The 22316-nt window shown below is 39.4% G+C and overlaps 1 protein-coding gene across 5 annotated transcripts in view; it reads right to left on the reverse strand.

The window, feature by feature from the left end:
• Positions 1-22316, reverse strand: part of DIP2A (disco interacting protein 2 homolog A) — an 85773-nt gene that overhangs the window by 54586 nt on the left and 8871 nt on the right. For all 5 annotated transcript variants that reach the window (XM_027703216.1, XM_027703215.1, XM_027703214.1 and 2 more), the window contains exon 2: positions 7640-7711. In XM_027703216.1, the coding sequence (XP_027559017.1) occupies positions 7640-7711 (72 nt within the window). The remainder of the gene's footprint in view (positions 1-7639; positions 7712-22316) is intronic.

Consider the following 22316-nt stretch of genomic DNA (forward strand, 5'->3'; position numbering starts at 1 on the left):
GGTCATAGTTCAATGCCATGAGTCTTTACTCATACCCCATCCTAGAACATAACACCTGATGCACACATTTTTGTCTTCAGGATCCAAAAATAATCTAAGTGTTCACACCTTCCAGGTCAGTGGGACTGAACAAGGGCCTACCCAGTGTAATTTATTACCCAGAATAAGGTATCAGAAATTCACAAAGTTAAAAATAATGATGATAACAAAAGGCATCTTCCACGATTCTACAACATTTTCCTCTACTCAAGGCAGTAAACTGCAGCTCATAAAGTTTCCACTTGGACCATATGAAACAATTTTAAGGGTATTATTACTTTCCATTCAAGGAAGCACAAAACAACAGCAAAAACCACAAAAGCATAAAAGACACTTGTAATAAATTCAATGAGTCCAAATACAAGCCAAGATTTGGATTCAATTCAGAGAATCCAAATGCTAACTAAATTGTCTCAATGAAAATACCCAGAAGCAAGAGACATGCTTATTTAGACACTATGACAAGGCTGGTAAGCAGAATACCTACATGTCATTAGCCAGAACTTCAATTTCTCAAAATAACAGTCTATTTTAAGAAGCAGTTCAGGAGATGCTTCACAAGCAGCCCAGCTCTCCTGACATAAGAGGATTCTGCCTGTCAGTCACTGTCCAGCTTCTAAACCATCAACCCAATATTTTATAGCATAAAGATCCATATAGAATACATCCTCCTTAAAATCATTATTAAGCATTATATTACCTAGGTAGCCCTTACCACTAGTTGTGTGGTGACCACCAACCAATCACCAAACGAACCATGGGAAAGGGTGAGTGCCTTGGACCTCACCACCTAAATTCAGATTACTTTAGAACCACCTGACTGGTTTCTTTGAATGATTTTTTTTTTAAAATTCACAGAGTGAAATCCCCAACATTTTGTTTCTTCCCTTGACAGCAAGCTCAAAAATATTTGTTGTACCTAAACAGTCAGACTGATGCAGGGTGAGTCTTACTTTTCAGGAAAAAGTAATTTATCACCAAAAAATTGAACAAAATACATAGTCAATCTACTAGTCCAGTCTCCACATTCAAGGTCTCAAAAGAATGTGCTGTGAGATTTGGTCATAAAGGTGCAATACCAAAACCCACACTGAATTGAAAAAGCACATGAATAACAATCTCTCGATATTTTGAGTAACTGCGAGCAGTGACACTATAAAGAGCTTTTTCAACTAGCCCACAGGATCACATTACATTTTCACATATCTCATTTAAACCAATTACACCAAGAACCAAACAAATTAGCCAATTAAAATTTGGACATACTTTGATCATAGCTATTGTACCCATAATATAAAGTAGGAGTAGCATCAAGGAAAGTAGTTACACTTTTTTCCTATAAATTGTAAGAAATTATAAAAGGTATTGCAGATTCCAAGACACAAGAGTAAGTTGCACATCCCTTAAAAAAGGAACTACAGGCACTAAGTGCTATAGGTATGTAAAACTCATCCCTTTTTAACTGAATGCGAGGCTGAAGTACCCACAAAAAAGTAAAAACAAAAATCACAGTTATATAGGATCACAGAGCAACCCAGGTGGAAGGGACCTTGAATATCACCCAGTCCAGCCTTTTAGTTGGAATAGAAAGGGTATGTATCCCTGGCAGCAGCAGAAACACTTTTCAGAGACATAAAATAATGAAAATGTAAGAAAAATAGAAGTATGGGACATGCCAGCCTTAATCAAAACTAGAGGAGGTTTCATCATCACTTTCCTTAAAAACAAAAACTTGAAAATGGTAACATTTTAATTTTGCTGGAGCAGAAGGGTTAAGGAAGAAAAGAGGAGAAAAGTACAAAAGAAAATAATTCTAGTTAGAGTGGAATCAGTCTGGCACCAGAGGAGAAATGAAGTCACTCAGCAAGGAGTTTCCCTAGCACTAACTAAATCTAGTGAAATAATTTCCAGGGATTGCTCTGTAAATTAGCACCAGGACACTGACTGCAGCTGCAACCTCATTTACCCAGCAGAAGAGGCAACTTGAAAATAACCAGTAATACTGTAAAAAGATCAGTAAGAAATCAGGAGACTAAGGAAATGACCATCACAAGGCAAGAGTTCTGTTAGAAAGGAATCCCAAGACCGGCACCTTCATGGTAACATCACCATTCCTGGTAAAAGACAGAAAACTGACACCCAGGAGATGGAAAACACACGTGCCCGAGACAAGGGTGGAACAAAAAACACTTCTAGTTGATTGGAAGTGATAAGCTTTGGGAAGAATAAGGAACAGCACAGTAAGCAACAGAGCATCTGAAAGTGTAAGGAAGCAAAATGAACACTCCTGGCAGACACTACCCACTGGCTTCAGCTCACAGAGTAGACAACAGTCTGTCTTTCTGCTTTAGAGAGATCCTTTTGAATGTGTCCCCTTCCAGCCAAGCGAGGTATGATTTTCCTTTACAGTGCAGTCATCTTTTCCTTTCAGCAAGCTCCCCACTCTCTCTGTATCTTCCTTTTCATCTAAAAATCTCCCCCAGGCATTTTTTGCTGAAGCTTTATCAAAACTGATGCCTGCTCAGCTGGTGCTTAGAAAAAAATCCAGGAGCCGTTAGTTGGGGTGAGATAAGGAAAGGGTTTAATAGTGCCAAGGCAAGAGATGTTACATGACACGTGCCCCGGGTTGTGCCCGAGATGTTACATTTATAACAATATCTGGCCAATCCCAAGTTTGTCCATCCTCTAACTTTTGCTCTGGTCCACCCCCTGGCCCACCTCCCGGAATTGGGTCTGGGCGCTTTTCAGGACCCTCTCTTCATCATCCTTCATCATCTTCGGGGTACAGAGAGCAGAGTCACCCAGTTCCTTGACTCTGTCCTGCGGTTTAGGCCAAGATACAAGTGTTCCCCAAACAAGACAGGTTTGCCTTGACTAAGAGACTAAACATCTTCTACTGGATACGGGGGTAGGGTTGATATGGGGAGTATGGAATGGGGTAAGAGGCCTAAGGAATGTATAAACTAAGGGGTGCTAGGGGAGGAGGGAGAAAGGGTTGCTTCTAAAATCTACTTCTATAAAACTTATAAGGTAGAAAAATAAGAAAACCATTGGGGTTTAAGGCATCAAAACCAATGCTCCCAGAGTCCTGCCTAAGAGATGATGGAGAGATTTGTACTATGGGCAAGAGCCAGCAATATCCACACAGGGCTGTCTCCCTTCCCAACCTTGCATCTCACCTTCTCCAGAGGGAGTTTCAGCAGAAATACACAGACACAGGGAGGATCAAGGAGCACCTGCACATTTTCAGAGCAGAAGTCCCTCAGCCAATGCCCAACATCCATCTCCAACTCAGCAAAACACGTCAAATGGAAAGAATTGGGATTTTGTGGTTGCTTTCCTCGCTCAGAGAGCACCCAAGAAATTGGCCAGGATGTAGTTAACTAAAACTAGGTTTAAGCAAAGGGGAAAACTCTGCATGAGCAAGTTGGCTGGTGCTCCCATCTAACAGATAAGCAGCAGTGGCAGCTGCACTGTGCTAAAAAACCTGCATATATTATAAATACTATATGCATATAACAGTGCAGCTGTTTTATTTATATTTTTATATATAAAGATATATAAAATTTATTTTTATATATTGCAAATGGATAGATAGATAGATAAGAAACAGCTACACTGGCCAAGTTATTAAAACTCCAGAAAATACCTGTGTGTGGCTTTTTTTAAAGAAACAACTGGTAGGTGAGCAGGAAATTACCACAGTAGCACAGAGTTGTTCCAGGGTAACTCCTGTTTAACAAAAGGAACTGGAGACTACCTTCATGGCTGCTGTCCTAAACTCTGAAGTTCGTATTTCATCTTTCCTTTTGGTTAAATTAGCTTTGAAATGGTTTCAGGTGTCTGCAGTATCAGCAGAATTCAGACAAAGGCATGGAAAGCACCAAGAAGTCTGCAGTTACCAACAGTTCCTACTGGAGTGCAGAGGAGAAATTTTCTTTATTTCACATCCAACATGACACTCCACTCCCCAGGATGAATTTTTTAATGCTCCAATGCCCTGGTTCTGCCCAGGACAGGGTTGATTTTTGCAGTAGCCAGGAAGGGGCATGGCCAGGACCCTGAGGTTGTTCTAAATCACCTCCTGTCATTGCCAGGAACCATCAAAAGGGTCCTGAAATTCAACAGAGTGATGACAACAAAGTATATATAGCATATATTAGATATAATATATACATATACAGTATATATATGTATATATATACACTATGTATATGTATATATATGTATCTATATACTATAAAGTATATAGATACAGTGTGTATATATATAGTATATACATATATATATACACAGTAAATATATTACATACAGTATACTCTATACTCTAGTATACAGTATCCTTGGCTCAAGGAAAGAAGGGAGTACAGGATTTGGTGCCCAGCAGGACAGGACACTCACTGTAAATGCTTCTGATTTTATCTGGTTATTCCTGAAGGTTCTTACAGCCCAGCTCTATCCACATTCAAAATCCATCTCTGCCACATGTCTGATGTTATCCAGCACTGGGGAAGGTTCACCAAGCAGTATGCCAGGTTGCCTACAAATATAATTAGTTATTTCCTCTGAGTTTTATCTGAAATTTGCACACAGAGGTTGACTGAGGAAGCCAATTACTGACTATTAAGTTTTACTTCATTAAAACAATTAACTACTGTTTAAGGCTTGCTATTGCTCAATGCTTGGTTTTAATTTTGCACAGTGCATTGGTTGGATCAGTGAAATATAACTCATTTTAGTTAGTATTTCCACGTAACTACACAGTTTTATGGTTTCTAAGAGGAATCTTAACATTTGCACTAACTCAGTGCAGGTTTAGAGTTTTAGAACACAAAACAGCCTAAAGGAATGCAACTCCTGAATGGTGACGTGTTCTGCTTAATTTTCCTGTTAATTGAAAATGTGCTTTGCAGCCACTGCTTTTTTTTTCTGTTCACCAAGTGCTCTGTGGAGTTATTTAACCCTGTCTGGATAATAACTGGGCTCCCCATAGATTCAGCTACACAGGGCAGCAGAAATGTAACCCAATCCCTTTTACATGACACTGGAAGAGCAGGAGTTGCCATGTGATTAGTTTTTAGGTGGCAGTGGGTGAGGTATGACATGAAAAGTTAAACTTCCAGAACTGCATGAATGTGCTTCCAAGGCATAAAGCTGCAGAAAGACATGAGTTAGCAGTCCTGAAGGTAGTCACATCACAGACTAAGAACTGGAACCTAAACTGCTGACACTCATCAGTCTGCAAAAACTTCATGGATAATGAATTTTACGAATCCTATCAGGAATGCTGCAATCAAATTGTTAATGATAGAAGACTTCTGCAGGCTCAAAGCCTTTGGGACTCCCACACTCTAATCTGAGCTACACTGAAGCTGTGCCAATTAACTAAATTCCAACTTACAACTGGGTTAATGGAACATATGTCAGGAAATTGAAATAAGCAGTTAGCTTCATGTTTTAAGCAAATTTTGTCTTTTTGACAGAGTATCATTCTTTCTGCTCAGAGGCAGACAGCCCATTCATTTTTTTTAGCATATTAAAGCTAGATTCCTGTCACCTTAATGCTAAACTAGGCAGAAGTGGTAAAAAAAAAAATCAGGTAATCCAGTATTTCTTAGAAAAAATGGTATCAAGCAAGCAGGATTTCACTGCCTACTAAACCACTTCTTAAAGTGATTACGGAAAACTTGGCTGAACAAGGAGAAATTTTTAAGCAGCTTGAAATCTAAAGGGACCCAGGATTCTTGGTTCACAGACAAATCAGAAGACCGTGGATCTGCACTGCCATCTCCTTAGGACATGCTTTCTTCCAAACACTGTCCAGGATGTTAGGGTGTTAACCCAGACTATATGAAGTCAGTCCTCCTGAATGAAACACTCCTGAACACCTCCAGTTTGAAAGAGAAGCTTCAGTAAAAACAACTCGAAAAAAAGTGTCACTAACATATTTTCCCTACACACTTTCTTTTCCTTCCAAAGCCATCTGTAACTTCATACACGGCGTCAGCTGAGCGAGCTCCTGAATGAGCAGGTTACCTCAATAAGGAGTTACAAAACACTGCTGGAAATACAGATATCACAGCAGGCTTCCAGAGTGGACAACTGCCTGTAGTCAGTCCAACACCCCTGGAAACTCTGCACAAGAGTCAGTGTTGCTTCTAAGACCCCAAGAGTTAGAGTGTGACACGGGCAGTCATGCAGAAAAGGGAAACAAATGTGCTTCACACTGCGACCTAAGCTTTAAAACTTGCTTTAAAAAGTATAGAAGACAAAGTGCTGTAGTTGTCTAAGCAACACTGGAGAGCTCAGAACTTGAAAAATTTGTGCAAACAGCCTTTCAGTTCAAGGGTTGGGAAGGAAAAAAAAGTAAAACCCCGCTGTCAATAGAAAGGAGTGAAGGCAGAGTAAATCAAAGGTGATGAGAGATTTAACAAGAGACAGAAATACAAAGACGTGATTTTCTAGTAGAAGGCATTGTCAGAATATTCCTTGTAATTGTAAATCCTCAGTCAAAATCCATATTTCACCTTGTCTCAGAATCTTTAAGCTGAGTTGGAGGACAGGGCACTCTGAACAGAAAAGTGAGACAGTTCTTTCCAGAGAACTGGGGTAAGGAGGAGAAGCTGTGGCAGGTGAGGCTACAGCTCACTGCTGACTGTCAAAAGTCACCCCAAAAAATCCTAACTGCTTCTATCCAAGGAATGAGCCATTTTACAGCGATGAGTTTGGTTCTGCATGGTCTACAGAGATTATAAATATGCTAAGGTAATAGCTACACCTGTTCTTAAAAAAAAAAACCAAACAACAAACCAAATAAAAACCAAAACCACAAAAAGAAACCTTTGCTAAGAACCCCCATGATGAAACATCAGATCATGTTCTGACTGTTCAACAGTATCTTCAACTATTTACATTGTCTCATTATTTCTTCCAGTCAACCTGGTTTTCTTCTCATTTTCCCTTGTCTTAACCAAAATCTCTCAAGCTACAGAAAAATTGGGGGATTATAGAACACCAAAGCTCAATGGAAGCACAACAGCTCTAACCCCAGGTGATTTCAGTGTCCTAACATAAAAATGAATAAAAAAAAAAGTTGAGCATTTAAGTTTTGGCCAAGATCAAGTCTGATAATAACCAGTTTCAGAAGTAACAGTTTGTAATAAAACAGTATTTTAAATGAACAGAGTGGGTACAGGGAGGGAGGGGGAAATGGAGTGAGGCAGAGGGTGAGTGCAAAAAAAAGCACATTAGAGCATGACAGTGACGACTATTGAGCATTTCCATTGAAGGAAGCCAATTTGCTTTTAGCAATAACTTTACAAATTTCTAAAATTGTCTTAAAGTCTCAGATGCAGTTGGCAAACTAAGGTTTGCTACAAGAATGTTACCTTTTAACATTTCATATAAAAGTTAAAAAAAAACCCAAACAATTTCAGGCTTTTCCCTTGCTCTTCCCTTCTCTGTAACAGCCATTTCCCACTGCTGGTTAGATGCCATATCAAACACTATTATAATTCATCCAGTCTATTTAGTGAGAGCTTTTCCATGACATATTTTCACAGATTAAGCACAAAGGTGTAACTTCCATCCAGTTTCTCACCTTGAATGAGTGGTATGTACCGTGCTAACAGCTTTGCCCTCTTCTTTTCATATCCTTTCTGAGTGATGTCTCCTAAAGAAAAGAAGAAATAAATTCATGTTGTTTGGAAATTACACATTTGGATCTTTGCTCCAAGCACATTCTTCTGGCAACATATTGGTGGAAGAGTTTAATAAAGCAAACTATGTAGGGGGAAAAAAACCACAAAACAAAAAGGCATTAGTTACATATACATGGATTCAGTAAAACAGCCTACCTCTGACCAGGTAGAACCCCTTTTTCTCAGTCAGATTTTACACAGAAAAGTTTTTCCTCTGTGTTTTAAAATGTTTCTCAAGTACCTTTCTTAATCCATAAAGGTCGAGTTTGGTTTTTTGCTTAATATTCTCCATTTCCTCAAACATCCAACTCCCCCCTACATCAGAGAAACATCAGAGAACATTGCTAACAGACACAAAGTCACTTCATTCTACCATCCCCAACCTCCATCCAAGTGAATATGCATCATTTAAAGCTCCTGACAGTGTGCCAAAACAAGCACTGGGAGCTCAAAGACACTGTTCAAAACAGGTAAGAAAAAAAAAATGCACATCCTGGAGTGCTTCAATCATTGCAGGTATTTCAAACTACAATCAGCCAGTTTTTACTAATAAACCTGCGTAAATATTTCATATAAAATTTGGACACAAGACAGAAATTATCATTCTTCTTGAGCAGAAAAATGTTTAGCAGAAGAAATATATATACATAATTATATCAAAATGAGAATGAGATCAAAACAAAACACCACAAATGCTCAAGTAAAACAACAAATTACACTTTTTAAGAAGAAAGAAAAAAGGGTATCAGAAGAGATGCATAATTTTCAGTGGTGGAGGGAAAAAACCCCAATCCAACATACAAGAAGCACCAGCAGGAAGAACAGTTTATCTTAAATCAGAAATAAAGCTCAGCACATCCTTTAAGGATCCAAACTGTACCTTACACCAGCTGGCCACACTGTAAGCTCAAGGGCAGCAATTTTCACAGCTTCATAAATCCTTCACATCACCTTTAAACCAACTGCTCCGTGCACCTCAGCCCCTGCCAGGTACCACCCAGTGGGACAGGGAGGCCAGGGAAGCAAGGATCAAAAGGCAGGGCTGAAAAGAGGCTCCTTTCAACCAGAGTACTTCAACCTTTGTCATCTCACTGCACTTGGAAATTCTTTGATTTTGCTGGAATGCTGACTTGAAGGACTCTCCTTGAACGAGGTTAAGAAGAGGACAAAGTCAGAAGCATCTCTGTCTCCTCCTGCAGCGCCGTGGCAGGTCGGGCTGTGCTGCCCAGCCAAGCTGGGCTTTGTTCCTTTCTCCAAAGCCTGGGGGTGGACTGCTCCTGACAACAGCTTCCCCCTCCTCGCCCCCAAAGCCTCAGGGGGATTAACCCATCATATGGGGTTCTTTGTGAGCCCTCACTTCTTCCAAAAAGAGCTGCTTAGCCACATCTGGTGACGCCGGGGCCACAGCTGCTGTCATTTAGCCTCACTTTCTCCTGAGTTACTGCATTACACAAAAGCAATCTGAGGTTCCACAGCCTCAGCAGAGCAGCTGGGAAGCCTGCAAAAGCCTGAGCTGTTAGATCTCTGCTTGGAATAGATCCCTGCTTGAAATATCTGAAGTATTATAAAACATATAGATATATGTTTATTTATATATATAATATATAAAATGTATATATATTATAGATAACATATGTCTATATTGTATTTATATATATATTAAAAATGTCAGAGGCTCCAAGAAAATTAGACAGAGATCAAAGTGTTGGTATTTCTTAAAATAATCTATAAAGAGCACATTCTTCATTAGAGCACAGAAGAATCTGCTATGCAGTTTCCCTGAATCTACCCAGGCGTGGTTCTAATCCACAATGGTAGCACTACAGCTAACAGAAGTTTAATGCCAAATTCACTAAACAGAGCTGAGGGTGGCTCTGTGAGAGCCTGGCATTTGCTACAGATAAGGAAATGGCTCCTCGGCCCCAATTTGCAGAGGTCAAGAGCAGAGACATTTCTAAATGAGCTGACTGTGCATTAAACGTGGATGAACATAAGCTGTATTAACTCTGCAAGATGAAACCTTTAAGAACTGGCCAGTGGTGAGCACAGTCACAATCTCCGGTCCATCAACTCTCGACAAATCACTGCAGAAACCTTTGCCAGTTCCTCCAGTATGAAGTCAAGGGCACGAACGTTGGCTTCTGCCTGCAGAGGCAGCTCCTGGAGGGTTTGGAAAGGAAGGCAAGTTGCCAGTCTAGAACATAACTCACATGTCACCTGTGGAAATACTTAATGTACAACCCCCATCTTTCTGGAATAGGCTGTCGCTGTATTTGAAAAGTTGGTGGAGTTGGAAGAATCAATTCAGAAAGAATCACTAATTCTACCTCTTAAACAGCCTTGGTAAATATTTCTGTAATACTGAGAAATTAGTTCATCTGACCTGTAATAAAGGACAACAAAACCATTTAAACAACCACCTCTGACACAAAAATCTCAAGGATGCTGTTCCTTCAAATATAGCCCTGAGAACTGCAGTAAGCAGAGACTGAAAACAAATCCACACTCCTATAAACACGTTTATCTTTTCAGAAAGATGCGTTTACAGTTGAGCAGCCTTCAGAAAGCCCTTGCTAATTGTTATCAACATATAAAGACTGAAAATGGAGAAAGCATGGCAGTAGAATAAAGTTGTTCATTAAGGGGCTGCTGCTGTGCATCAGCCACATGTAATTCCTGCAATGAATACTCAGTAGTCATTATTTTAAGTCAGATCTCTATTTTCAGTCACATATGACACATCTCAAGCCATGTCAGACACCTCTTGTTACCCAGCTTTGAACTTAAAGGTGTGTCAATTGTTACACCACCATGGCAGCCAATACAGGTCCCTGATACACAATCATAGAAACATAAGAGTTGGAAAAGATCTCTAAGAGAGAAAGAATAAGGTGTGGTGCCTCAATACAGCAGGATGATTGTTTTCATGCCTAAACTTGTAGTCACAAATAGAAGCCCCAGTGTAGCCAAGCCCACTACAACAAGAGCCCTGCAGAACAAGTGTCCTGTTAATCCTTGTCTCTGGGACTGATGGATTTGTGGATGAGAGGACTAACCCCAGAGGTATAAGATTATGTATGATCTCATGTGCATGAGTACTTGCCACAGAGGTGAGAAGTGCCACAATATCCAGTAAAGGAGGGAAAGCAAGAGAGACAGTCCTCACTGGGATTAGAGGGCAGAGCTGACAAAGTTGACTGAGGTATTATTGCCTTAAAAAAAACACCACCACAACTTTATCACCCATGGAAAGTTTTGTGGACTTGCCACAGAACTATCCTAGACACATAGAATGGTTTGGGTTTTGGAAGGGACCTTAAAGCTCATCTTGTTCCAACTCCTGCCACGGGCAGGGACACCTTCCACTATCCCAGGTTGCTCCAAGCCCCATCCAACCTGGCCTGGGACACTTCCAGGGATGGGGCAGCCACAGCTTCTCTGGGCAGAGAAGTTCTCTTGTTCTCTTTCCCAGAAGACCATCGTGCAGCCTACACTGACTGTTTAAATGTGCTTAAAGCCTTGTCCTAGCAAACATTTGGAAAGACTGCAAGTGGTTTGGGACATATTTTCTCCATGTGAGCTTCAAGCCAGAGCACATCCAGGTGTCCCATCAAAAGATTCTGACAGTGACAGTTCACAATCCTTTTTACTAACCCTCAGGCTTTAATCACCACCTAAATCTAGGAACCAGAACAACTCTCCCAAACCTACTAATAGTGCCCATTCCAATATGTGGTTACCTGCTACCTGTTCTTCTCCCTGACACCACACTCATTTGTGTTTGGCAAAAGCCAAACTGATCAACAGATAACAAAGGAACTAGAAGATAAAAATCCCTACTTGCAATTCAAGAAAGGATTTTGGGCCTTCAAACTATACCACAGGCAACAATGGCTGCCATCCCTGAGATAAAGGCTCTGGTAGGTCTGTGTCTACTACATCTGGTAGGTCGATTGACACCTTAATTTAGCTGGCATATGATGAGCTAAGTGTGAAAACATCTTGATTGTAATCTTTCATATCACAGGAATCTGTTTAAAATGGAAATAAGTGACATCTGATCATTCCATATGGTGATGTGCTTGACTAACCTATCCAAAATTCCATTTCAAAGGTCCTATTTGAAACCTGCTGAGAACATCACAATGCCTTTGAAGCAGGGTTGGAAGTTTAGCACAACTTCACTGAAAATGTATGTTATTGGTAATTCTTAATTTGCAGCAGGACTTTCATCCCTTTGAGAGAATTTAAGTTATCAAAGTACAAAAACTCATCTGCGTGTAGAAGCAACAGCACGGAAATACACAACTACTTAATTGTAGAGTTTCATTAAAGCTGTGCATACACAATGGAACCACTGAAACATCAAGCTCTAGAAACAAGGCAAATATTGACTAGCTAATTGTATCTTAATAGCAGAAAGGGAAAGAATTTTACCAATATGTTAACGGTAGAAAACTCCATCTTCCACTTTGTGCCCAGTTACACAGCAGGACTCTCTATTTTTCAACACCATTAATTGCCTAATAAATTATACAATGCATTATCAAAACTAATAGATTTAGTCTGATAAGCCATTAGGAGTTTAGCAATTGGCACAGCACTGTTAAATGTTAGAGTTAGAAAATTCTATTCTGCCATATTTATATATCACCTTTTCACCTTGAAGTTTCAGAGCAGTTGCAGGACAAAGGCACCACTTACATTTACAAACTAAAAAAGCCAAGGTGAGTGAAGCATGCAGTCCTGAGAGGATGTGCAAAGGCAGTGCATTCCAAGTTGTTCTGTACAGCCCACACTTGTGAACTGTGCATTTACACTGGGAGAAGAGAGAGCTGGTCCCTTTTAACTCTGGAGCTGCCTGGCCTTTAACATTTACTTGCTTCATCTGCCAGGAGTCAGCATCTGACAGGGTAAAAGAAGGTTAAATAATTGGATCAGAAAAGAAGCCGTAGCAGAAGAGTTTCCAGGTTCAGTTAAGCCCAATTAATGAATTGTTCTTACACTGCTGCAGTAAATCCTTAAGCCCGATCCACAGGGAGATAGGAAGAGCTCCAACTCTACCACTTCCCTTCTCTGCCATCAGGGCTCCCTGCAGAGCACAGACCAGACACAGACCAGAGCACAAACCAGGTACAGCCCTCATTTCTCATAATTACAGAGATCATTAATGTTCCCATCCCCCTTAAGAAGCTGAGGAAAGCTCCATGCACGGGGAGGGAGCGATGGGAATCATCTGGTCCACAGGGAACGTGCTTCCACAAAAGCCAACAAAAGAAGTTGGAAAAAACCAGACTAGGAGTGGTCAGGCATATCAATGAACAGGATCTTTTAAAATTCAAGCCAAAATTTATTCTCTGACACAGTTATTTTGATAAGACACCAAAATGAAAAGCTTTAGAAAGGATGCTGTATGCATGCAATGTGTCCCCCCTTTAAACACCACCATGAAAATGCTATTTCCAAATAACCAAAATCTCAGTGTATTGTAGAGATGAAAATATTCAGAGTTTTTGTTTGTCACTTCCTAGATCCATCAAAGATACAATATCAAAGTAGAATAACTGTCTGGCATGGAATAACCAACCATTATAATGAATGAGGCCAGAAATAATTGTCTGAACCAAGTCATTCTGTGGTTACCCAAAAGACTTCATGAAAACTGCCTCCAAAGATGCAAATCTAGAAACAACCAGATACAGAAATAGGGGAACCATAAAGAAAAAACCTTTCTAAAGTACATTTTAGCAGCAAATGCAATACACATTCCTCTCCAATAATGCTGTGAAGAGAAGAAACTCAATGGGTAGGGAGAATTTTCTATCCCTAACTCAGTTAAAATAACCAATCACAAAACAAAATTTGTATTGAACTTGGTAATAAATGCTTTGTATCATGAAGTCATCCCTTGCCTTGAGGAACCTGTGTGTAAAAACAAAAGAGGATACACACACCACTGAATGTTGTTTGAAGCTGTTAAGTTTTTGTAACTCCCTCTTTCATCCAAAGAACCATTCTTTTTCTTTCACATCCTTCACACATTCATTATGTAAGGCATAGTGATAAATTAACACAATGAATATACTTCAGGCTATTAAACTGCTATGAAGCTTTATTTTTATGCTGGTTTTTTTTTCTCTCTCTCTTCTTACATCCACAAAGTTACTCCATCAGCTGCAAACATTTTACAGGCAACTGAGCATTTCATATTTACTAGTTACAAAAAGCTCATATTCAAACTGTGGCAGCAACCACAAAGATGCCATTTGGGCACGACGCACCACACCAAAGACTGAAGCCACCTGATCCACAAATCCATGACCATGGGAAAATCCAACTCATTTATCAGGCCATGAAAATCATTTCCAAACCCACCAGCAAACCCCAAAGCACTCAAATCGCAGCACAACACTCAAAATTCACAGAGTACATTCAAAATAGAAAGAGAAGGCAGGTAACCTGCAATGTCTGGTCTATACACAAGTTATTTCAATTTGTAAACTACCAAACTTTTTCAATGCATTTCTAGGTCTGGGTTTCAGGTTTGATTAGTTTCCTAACACATCGTTAGCACACCCTCAAATGCACTGTAAAACCATGCTTTTAGAGGAAAGATTTAAAGTTAATCTTAAAATAACTGGGGGGAGAGGGAGAGAATGAGGGGGGAGGGAGGGGGTGTGGCTACTGGGCAAAATTTTATGTTGAATGAAGACACTTTGACTTTTTAAAATAAAATGTTAGCATATTAAAAAAAAAATCTTTATCAATATTCATGTTAAAGCTACAAAATAGCATAACACAATATAATCTTACTAAATAATCAGACCTCACTGATGTATTGGATGCACGTTAAGTCATCTAACGTTTCCACAAACAGATGAAGTGATTCAGAGATCCTGGCTGAACTACAGAATGATAAACAGGAAAAAAAGAAACCAGTTGAATTATTCACAGAAGCAGGAGGCAAAGCAAGCCAGCTGGTGCATACAAACATCCTCTCGTGGCAGGAGAAAAAAATCATCAATCCCTATTAGGACCAGAACAGTTCAGTGCCTGCACACTTGGGAAGCCCCAGCATGGGTCCTGGTGGTGGCTAAACTTATTTACAATTTATTTCTAGTTGCAACACTGCTTATTAAGTGTACTCTCTCAGGAACTGGAGCTCTCCCCAAACAGCAAGAACAAAATGTTGGCAACAAAACACTGAGCAGGGAGGTTGGACAGATGACCCACTGTGGTCCGTTCCAACCTGACCCATTCTGTGATTCTGTGATTTCTGCCAACTGTACCTTTTCCTCATTTATCTGGTTAGAAAGAGCCAAAGGAAAGCCAGATTTGGTGCCTGCGGTCTCAGATGTTCAAGTCCCCAACCAGCACCTGTTTTGAGGTTGAATGTAACACACAGCTCACCCACTGCTGCCAAGGCAGGGGCTAATTAGCAGTATTTTCTATAAAGTAAGGTTTGTTAAAACCTTATTTGTGAAATGCATCTTTATTACATCAAGTCTTGAACACAAAAATCATTTTTAAATTGGCTGCTTAAGAACAAAGCACGTTAGGGAGAAAAAGTGAACCAACTCCAGCACAAAACAAAACAAATGTGTTTCCAGATCGTCCCACGCAGTGATATCCATAATCAAAGGCCTGAGAAATACTATTTTGCAGTAAAATACCCTTAATTACCAACATAACAATGATCTGGAAGAGCACAGTTAAGATAAAGCTTGCACTTTATCTTAAAGCCCCTCCAAAACCCCAGTGAAAGTAACCCACAAGAAAACAAAGTTTCAATTAAACAAAAAGTTTCAACAAAACCTAGTTTCAAAGAAAAACCACCAAAGTTCTTCCACTTGACACCAAACAGTTCTGTTTCCCTCAAGCTCTTCCATTACAACCACCTTTTTGCACCACAGCTCCTTAACACTGAGCACTATTAAGTAATTACTAATCACTTAATCACTTGGAATCTCTTTATTAAAATAAAAAGATTACAACCAATTCCCTTAAAACAGTATTCATCTATGAACTTCAGAAAGATCACATATTTGATGCCTTGACAGTGAAGCCCAGTACAAAAAAAAACAAACCACCATGCTACCCAGTACCATCACACCACCCTGAGTGCCCAAAATTCAAGCCCAGACAAACAATTACACTTACAAAGACAAACACGGGCGTACAAAAATATCAGACTCAAGCTTGTCCATTCAGCCCAACATAGTCCCTTGTGTGCAAGTGCTGGGAAAATCTACATGACTACATTTATTTTTCAACAAGACCTCTGACTCATCCAGTGCACTGAAGACACATTGTTCAATGAACAGAACATTGAATAGGTTTGCATTTTGTTTTTTTTAATTCTATTGCCAAGATAGAAAAGGCGTCAGAACGCAGGAGCACATGAGCAGGAAGGCCATGGATGGAGGCACGGACTGGGGGTACTTGTGAAGGACCAGTCACCACCTGTTTCAACCTTTTCATCCTAAAACAGCTAATCTGTATTTGTTTATACTCAAAATGGTCTCATTCAGACGTGTCATGGAATGAAAAGTCACCTCATCCTAAATTCAGATTTAGTCTGAGCGTGGATTTATTTCAAAATTAGCCCCAGGATCCCCAGCAGCGACTCTGGCTGGTGTTGAAACCTGGTGAAGCAGCAATAACCTGTTGGATGCTTCAGACTGGATGCAGTACAGAAAGCAGGACCACCCAAGAACTTTAAAAAAACAAAACCAAACCGAAAAAACCAAACAGAGATGCCACTGCTTGCACAGAAGTCACTATCTCCAAAGATAATGCCTGGTTCTGGTCTCACCTTGTATAAACTGCATTAAAATAGTTTCCAGGTATGTGCAGAATCAAGCAAGCTACTGATAAGTTTTTATTCAATCTCTTGCATTTAAACTTAGGCAATTGGAATACAAAAGTCTCCACACAGGAAACTCACTGGCAGCAAAACTGGCCTCGTTCAAAGCAATAGGTTTTGACACTTGTCTCCAAATGCCTTGGCACCATCACCCCTCCAAATGCTGCACAAGCACTTTCTCAGCTGATTGAAAGGCTGAGTTAAACACCAGCACATTAAACTGTGGTGGTTTATTATTTATTATTTAAAAAAATTAAATTAATTAAACATTAAAATGCCTAGAGTTACTTTAGTAAATCTGTGAGTTTTAAAGCATTATGCTAAAGGGCTACTTGTTTTTTCCTTCAAATGGGCTTCCAGGCAACACAAGAGCTCCTGGATGGGGATCACAGGAGGTGAGGGATGAAGGCAGCACAAGGGAGAGGGCAACATGACACAGATGACATCCCCACCATTTCGTATTGCAATACTTGCCCCATCTAAGCTCACTCAGCCAGCTATTTGAACTCCATTTCCAGAACAGAGGTTCACTTCTTTACCAAAAAATTAAAATCTGTTTTTCAGAAGTGCTTATCAAAAGGATTTGGAATTTTTTAACATTTTATTAGTATTTCTTAAATGACTAATAAAACCTGTCTACTGCATTTTTGTGAAAACACTCCAAAGCTATGCAATAAATTATTTTTTATCGTCGCCAGAAAAGATGGAAGTTATAAATCTGCAGTTATTTTCCCCCAATATAAAAACTGCTACACAACACAGAGTTAAGATTCAACACCACCTCTTAAGAGTGGTGACTGTTTGAATTACCACTAACACTTTGAAGATTTCTGCAATAAATGGAATATACTAGCATTTTTAACTTGACACCTCAAATCGTGTTTAAACTGTTTGAATAATTGGCTTAAACATTCATGAGACAAAGCCACTCCTGTTCACAACAGACACACGCTTGAGGGATCTACACTGATTTGGACTGACATAAAAAAGTCCCTACATTGCTAATAGAGAAAACACAGACACACTTAGAGTTAAGGATTTCAAATAGCTATAATTAGCCCCTTCATTTTAACTGATGATCAGAAGACAAGTTAATGGCCTCGATGCATTTTATAAACAGCTGTGGAATTTTAAATCAATTAAATTCGTGTTAATCTAATATGTGGAAGCAGCTGACATGACCTGTACAAATGCTGCTTCACTCCCCTTGCCCATTTATCGAATTAGGTTTCTGAAGTTCCCCAGTTTTCTCTCCCCAGTCTTTGAAAAGACCAGGAAAAAAATTCCACCAGAGCCACCATCCACTTCTCTACCATGGCTTTTGTTAATTCATGAGCATTTTGCTTTTTATCCTGGAAAAATTAAGAGTCTCCAGCAGTCTGGTAAGAGAGCTGTAAAGCCTGTGGCTTGAGTTCCCATCAACTTACATAAATATTTTTTATTATTATTTTTTTCGAACAAGGTTTTGCTTTTGGAAATGCAACCCCTTTCCCAAGAGAATTGTCTTGGCATACCATTAACAGCTCGATTTTTCAGCCAAAATTCTGCAATTTTGAACTTTCCAATACTCCCAAACTGCAGAGCTTTTCTGATTTTTACATGGGTTTCCTTAGGATGTGCCTTGGTATGCAAGAAAACCACTGAATCCCAATAATCCTATATTCTCTACAGTTTCATAGCTTGTGCTTCAGAAATGAGATGTTCCCTCAGAAGTCCTCTCAGGAACAAAGGCATTTTAGTTTTCTGTAATTATCTTGTCAACTTTTCCAGTGTACATGACTTAACTCATAAACCATTGGGTTTAAAATACTCAAAACCTGGCACAAGTGGATAATAATTTCAAGTCCTTATATATTTCTATTAGATACTCAAGTGCTTTTTCAACAGCTGGACTGATTAACTCATAAATTTAGGAAAGAACTTTAGTTCCCAAATTCTGAAAGATGCTTAAACAGTTTAAAACTCCAAACCTTTTACAGTTGCTATGGTTCCCTCTCCCCAAAATTCTAGAAAGCTTCCAGAAGAATAAAGACTGAAATCAAGAAATTCTGCTTATTCATGTCAGCCTGATGCAACATCCCTAAAAACTCTACAAGTCACCTGCAGTTAGGAAAGAAAAATAGAAAAAGTAATTTAAAAGTCAATACTCTGCATGTAGATTTTCCTTAAGATCCTGCTGTTATTTGTTCTGTTGTGAGTACAAAAAAAATTCACTACAATAGCCACCAGTAAAGTCCCTTCCTGCAGAAGCTGGGAATCAGGGATGTTATTAACATGGTGTCAACATTCATTAAAATCTACAGAAACACCAAAAGGAGGTTAAAGATATCAAGGCAACATTCTTCTGTCAAATGATATATTTTATGTTTATTTCTATTTTTAGGCCTCACTTTCAGCAGCCCTCGGTCAAGGACCTGCTGCTCAGAATCCCCGCGAATAAATTCACTTCTATTCAAGACGCTCCAAGAAGTGTCATGTGAAAGCCTTGATATACCAGAAACTTCTTGAAACACCTAAAAAACCTAAGATGAGCCAACATTTGTTAATTAGCACCTAAGAAAGGTTAGGAACTAACAAAGGCTTGCTTCAGCACTGGTTCTCTAAGCAAATGAGCTTTAAAGGTCTCTTCCAAACCAAACTTTGTGAATCTATGCTATGATACAAGAAATACGTGGAATAATGATGCCTCCTGGTTTTATAAAAACCCACTTCAATTTCTTCCAAAAATTTCTCTAGTAAACATACCAATATTTATTTTTTTAAATGCTCATGCCAGTTAAGTGTAGACTGCACAAGCAAGCAATTCCGTACGAATCTGAAAATACTTGGATATGCCTAAAACCAAATAAATCACTTGTCTAGAGAAAGAAGTCCAAAACCTGAAGATGAATCTCAAAGGAATAACACCAATTCTTATGAGGTTGGTAAATTGATTTCTTTTAAACATAAGTTTCCTTAGTCTTAAAATACAACCCACTGTTATTTACCATGAAACACCAATTTAATTGTTTAATTCCATTAAATGACTTCACTGCTGCTAAAAATATCCACAAACCTGCAAACATTACTATTTTATCACCTGGTTTATCATTTGAAGGTAGTATGTCAATATGATTTTTTTGGGGGTTGGGGGAGCCAGGAGGGTTGACGTGGGGCAGGTCACCTCCTCTGGTCTTGTGCTTACAGAAATATCTCTATTAAAATCAATCTGAACCACATTCTGCTGAAGATACTTACACCAATTACACACAACAATATTAATTTCTAATGAACGGTCATAATTGTCCTCCTAGCCCAAAACCAGGCAATGGTCTTTACACAGCACCAGGTAACGATTTTACTGCAGTCATTCTCCCAAATGTGATATCCAGTGACAAGGACTACAAACAAATTCTCAAGTTTTGAAGTTCACACTTACCCTTATAAAAGGGCATTGAAGACTCACTTCATGTGATGAACACAATTCTGATAACATCAATACTGCATGAATCATCAGTCTATCCCACAGTCCCTTCAAGCACCCCAGGGAATTATCTCACACCGATTCAGAATCTCTCTTTCTTTTGCAGTGTCAAAACATTGCTTGTTTGAACACAGCAAGGCTACCTCTTGCCATGAGTCAGTTTACTGGGCTTCCCAAAATGCACCAACACATCACTGAAGCCCTGCACAGTACAGCTCAAAGTTAAGCACCAAGTGTCTGTTAGTTCACCTCACTACTTGCAAATACTCACTTTAAAGAAAGCTAAAGCCTCCAAAAAGCTTGTGGGTTATCACCAGTGCTGAAGACTTCGGATGGAATTGGATAAAACCAAGAAAAGGTTCTTTCCACAGTCAGGAGAAATCTGTTTGTAGCACAACAGTGACCAAATTGGCCTGACCCAAAAAGGGAACAACCCAAATAAATGGTAAAAGCAACCCTGATGCAAGAGCTTGCCCAATGGAAGATGCAGTGAGGTGCAGGAGGGCACAGAAAACAAGTAATGATCACAAGAACAAGTTGTCAGATATTAGCTCTGCACACGTTTTGTATGTTTAAAATGTGTTTTTACTTTTTGCCCTCTGGATACAAGCCAGAGAACACAGGGGAGAAGGATCAGCAATACAGCAGTTGTTTAAGTACCTACTCAGCCACCGACTTTGTCAAGTCTAATTTATACAGATTCCATTTGAAATGAAAGTACAAGGCTCCATTTATTTCTTACTATCTACCATTTACTGGCTTCACTAATCATTCTGCTACTCCTCCTCCATAGGCTCAAACCAGCCTGTTAAGCATCTTCATCATCACAACTCCCTGCTGCAAAGACTCTGCAACAAAGACTTATCTCACAGTTTAAGGCCCATACAACCTGCTGGGGCAAAAGTAATACAGACCAGGATTTACATACAGCCACTTTATCATTAAAGTATGATTTATAATCTTAACAGTAGCATAAAATTAGAATATCGAGCCATAGCTACAACCAAATACAGAATATGAGCGTAAAGGAGGAGGTTTGTAGTTTAGTGTGTGCTGTGCCACAAGTTACTGTTAGTAACAATGAGGTAAAAAAAAAACAACACTGAAAAAGGAAAGGGCAATAACTACATTGATACCTTTTGTAGATCTTCATCCCATGGTCTCTGGAGCAGCCCCTGCCTCCTGTAAAAACCTGTTACAGGTATTCCCAGCACCCAAAGTTCTCCCTTCAATTATCAGAACCTAAACATTCTCAAGGGCACCTGAAAACAGCTTTTGTTAGAAAGGGAAGACCCTCATTTGCTAATGGTCAATCTCAGGCACTGATAAATTTATAAATTGATGTCCTATGGAGATAAAACCAAACCAAATCAGAACAGTGCCAACATCTGCTAAAACCCAAATCTGAAGAAAACTATGACTTTGCACTCATTTAAGCAATAGTTGCTGATACATCTAATCCTGGCCTCAAAAGTCTAGAATCATAGATCTAATTTGCTCCAACCACTAAGTTAATCAGAAGAGATTAAAAAATACCCATTTCCTTAACACATTCCTTCATCTGTCACACGATCACACTGGTTGATTACTATATCAATGCTTTTAAACAACTGGTTTATTGAATTATTCATGAAAAGTAACCCAAAACCTCACCAACAAGGCAGCTGTAGTTGGAAAGTGAGAGCAGGGAAAGCACCTCGACTCCTGTGCTACTGCTCAAACTGACAGGTCCAGCTACGGTTCTGGATCTGAACACCACAAAATATACTGTTCCTCAGTTTGCCAAACTGCTCAAGGCAGCCAAACACACAACCAGCAAATATACAACACAAAAGTCCACAGCAGCCAAACTAATCCAAATTAATCCTTACCTCACTGCTGTTTCTGGGGGCACCGCCAAGCACAGCCCAAAAGTCAGTTGAGACTACGTGGAGTCAAACTGGGAGTAACTCCAGAGTGATGCTCTTGACACACTTGCACCAGAGCAAGGGGAGGGAAAAAAAAAAAAAAAAAGAAAAGAAGACCCCTAGTTCCTGCTAGGAGTGATTCTGGGTTAATTAGCTCGACTACTAAGAAGTTTCAAGGTCATAAATTTTACTATGCACATGCCTAACCCAAGAGCAGTAGAAACAGGGCAAAGAGCAAGAATGAGCATCCCAAGTACAACCATTGTAATTCCTGTAACATGTACTACAACATCAACTAGCTGGTTTACAAAGTTTAACTTTCTTAGTGGTTGTTACTTAGC

This window comes from Neopelma chrysocephalum, unplaced genomic scaffold, assembly GCF_003984885.1.
Source record: "Neopelma chrysocephalum unplaced genomic scaffold, ASM398488v2 Primary Assembly neopelma1_211, whole genome shotgun sequence".
In the NCBI taxonomy this organism is placed as follows: domain Eukaryota; kingdom Metazoa; phylum Chordata; class Aves; order Passeriformes; family Pipridae; genus Neopelma; species Neopelma chrysocephalum.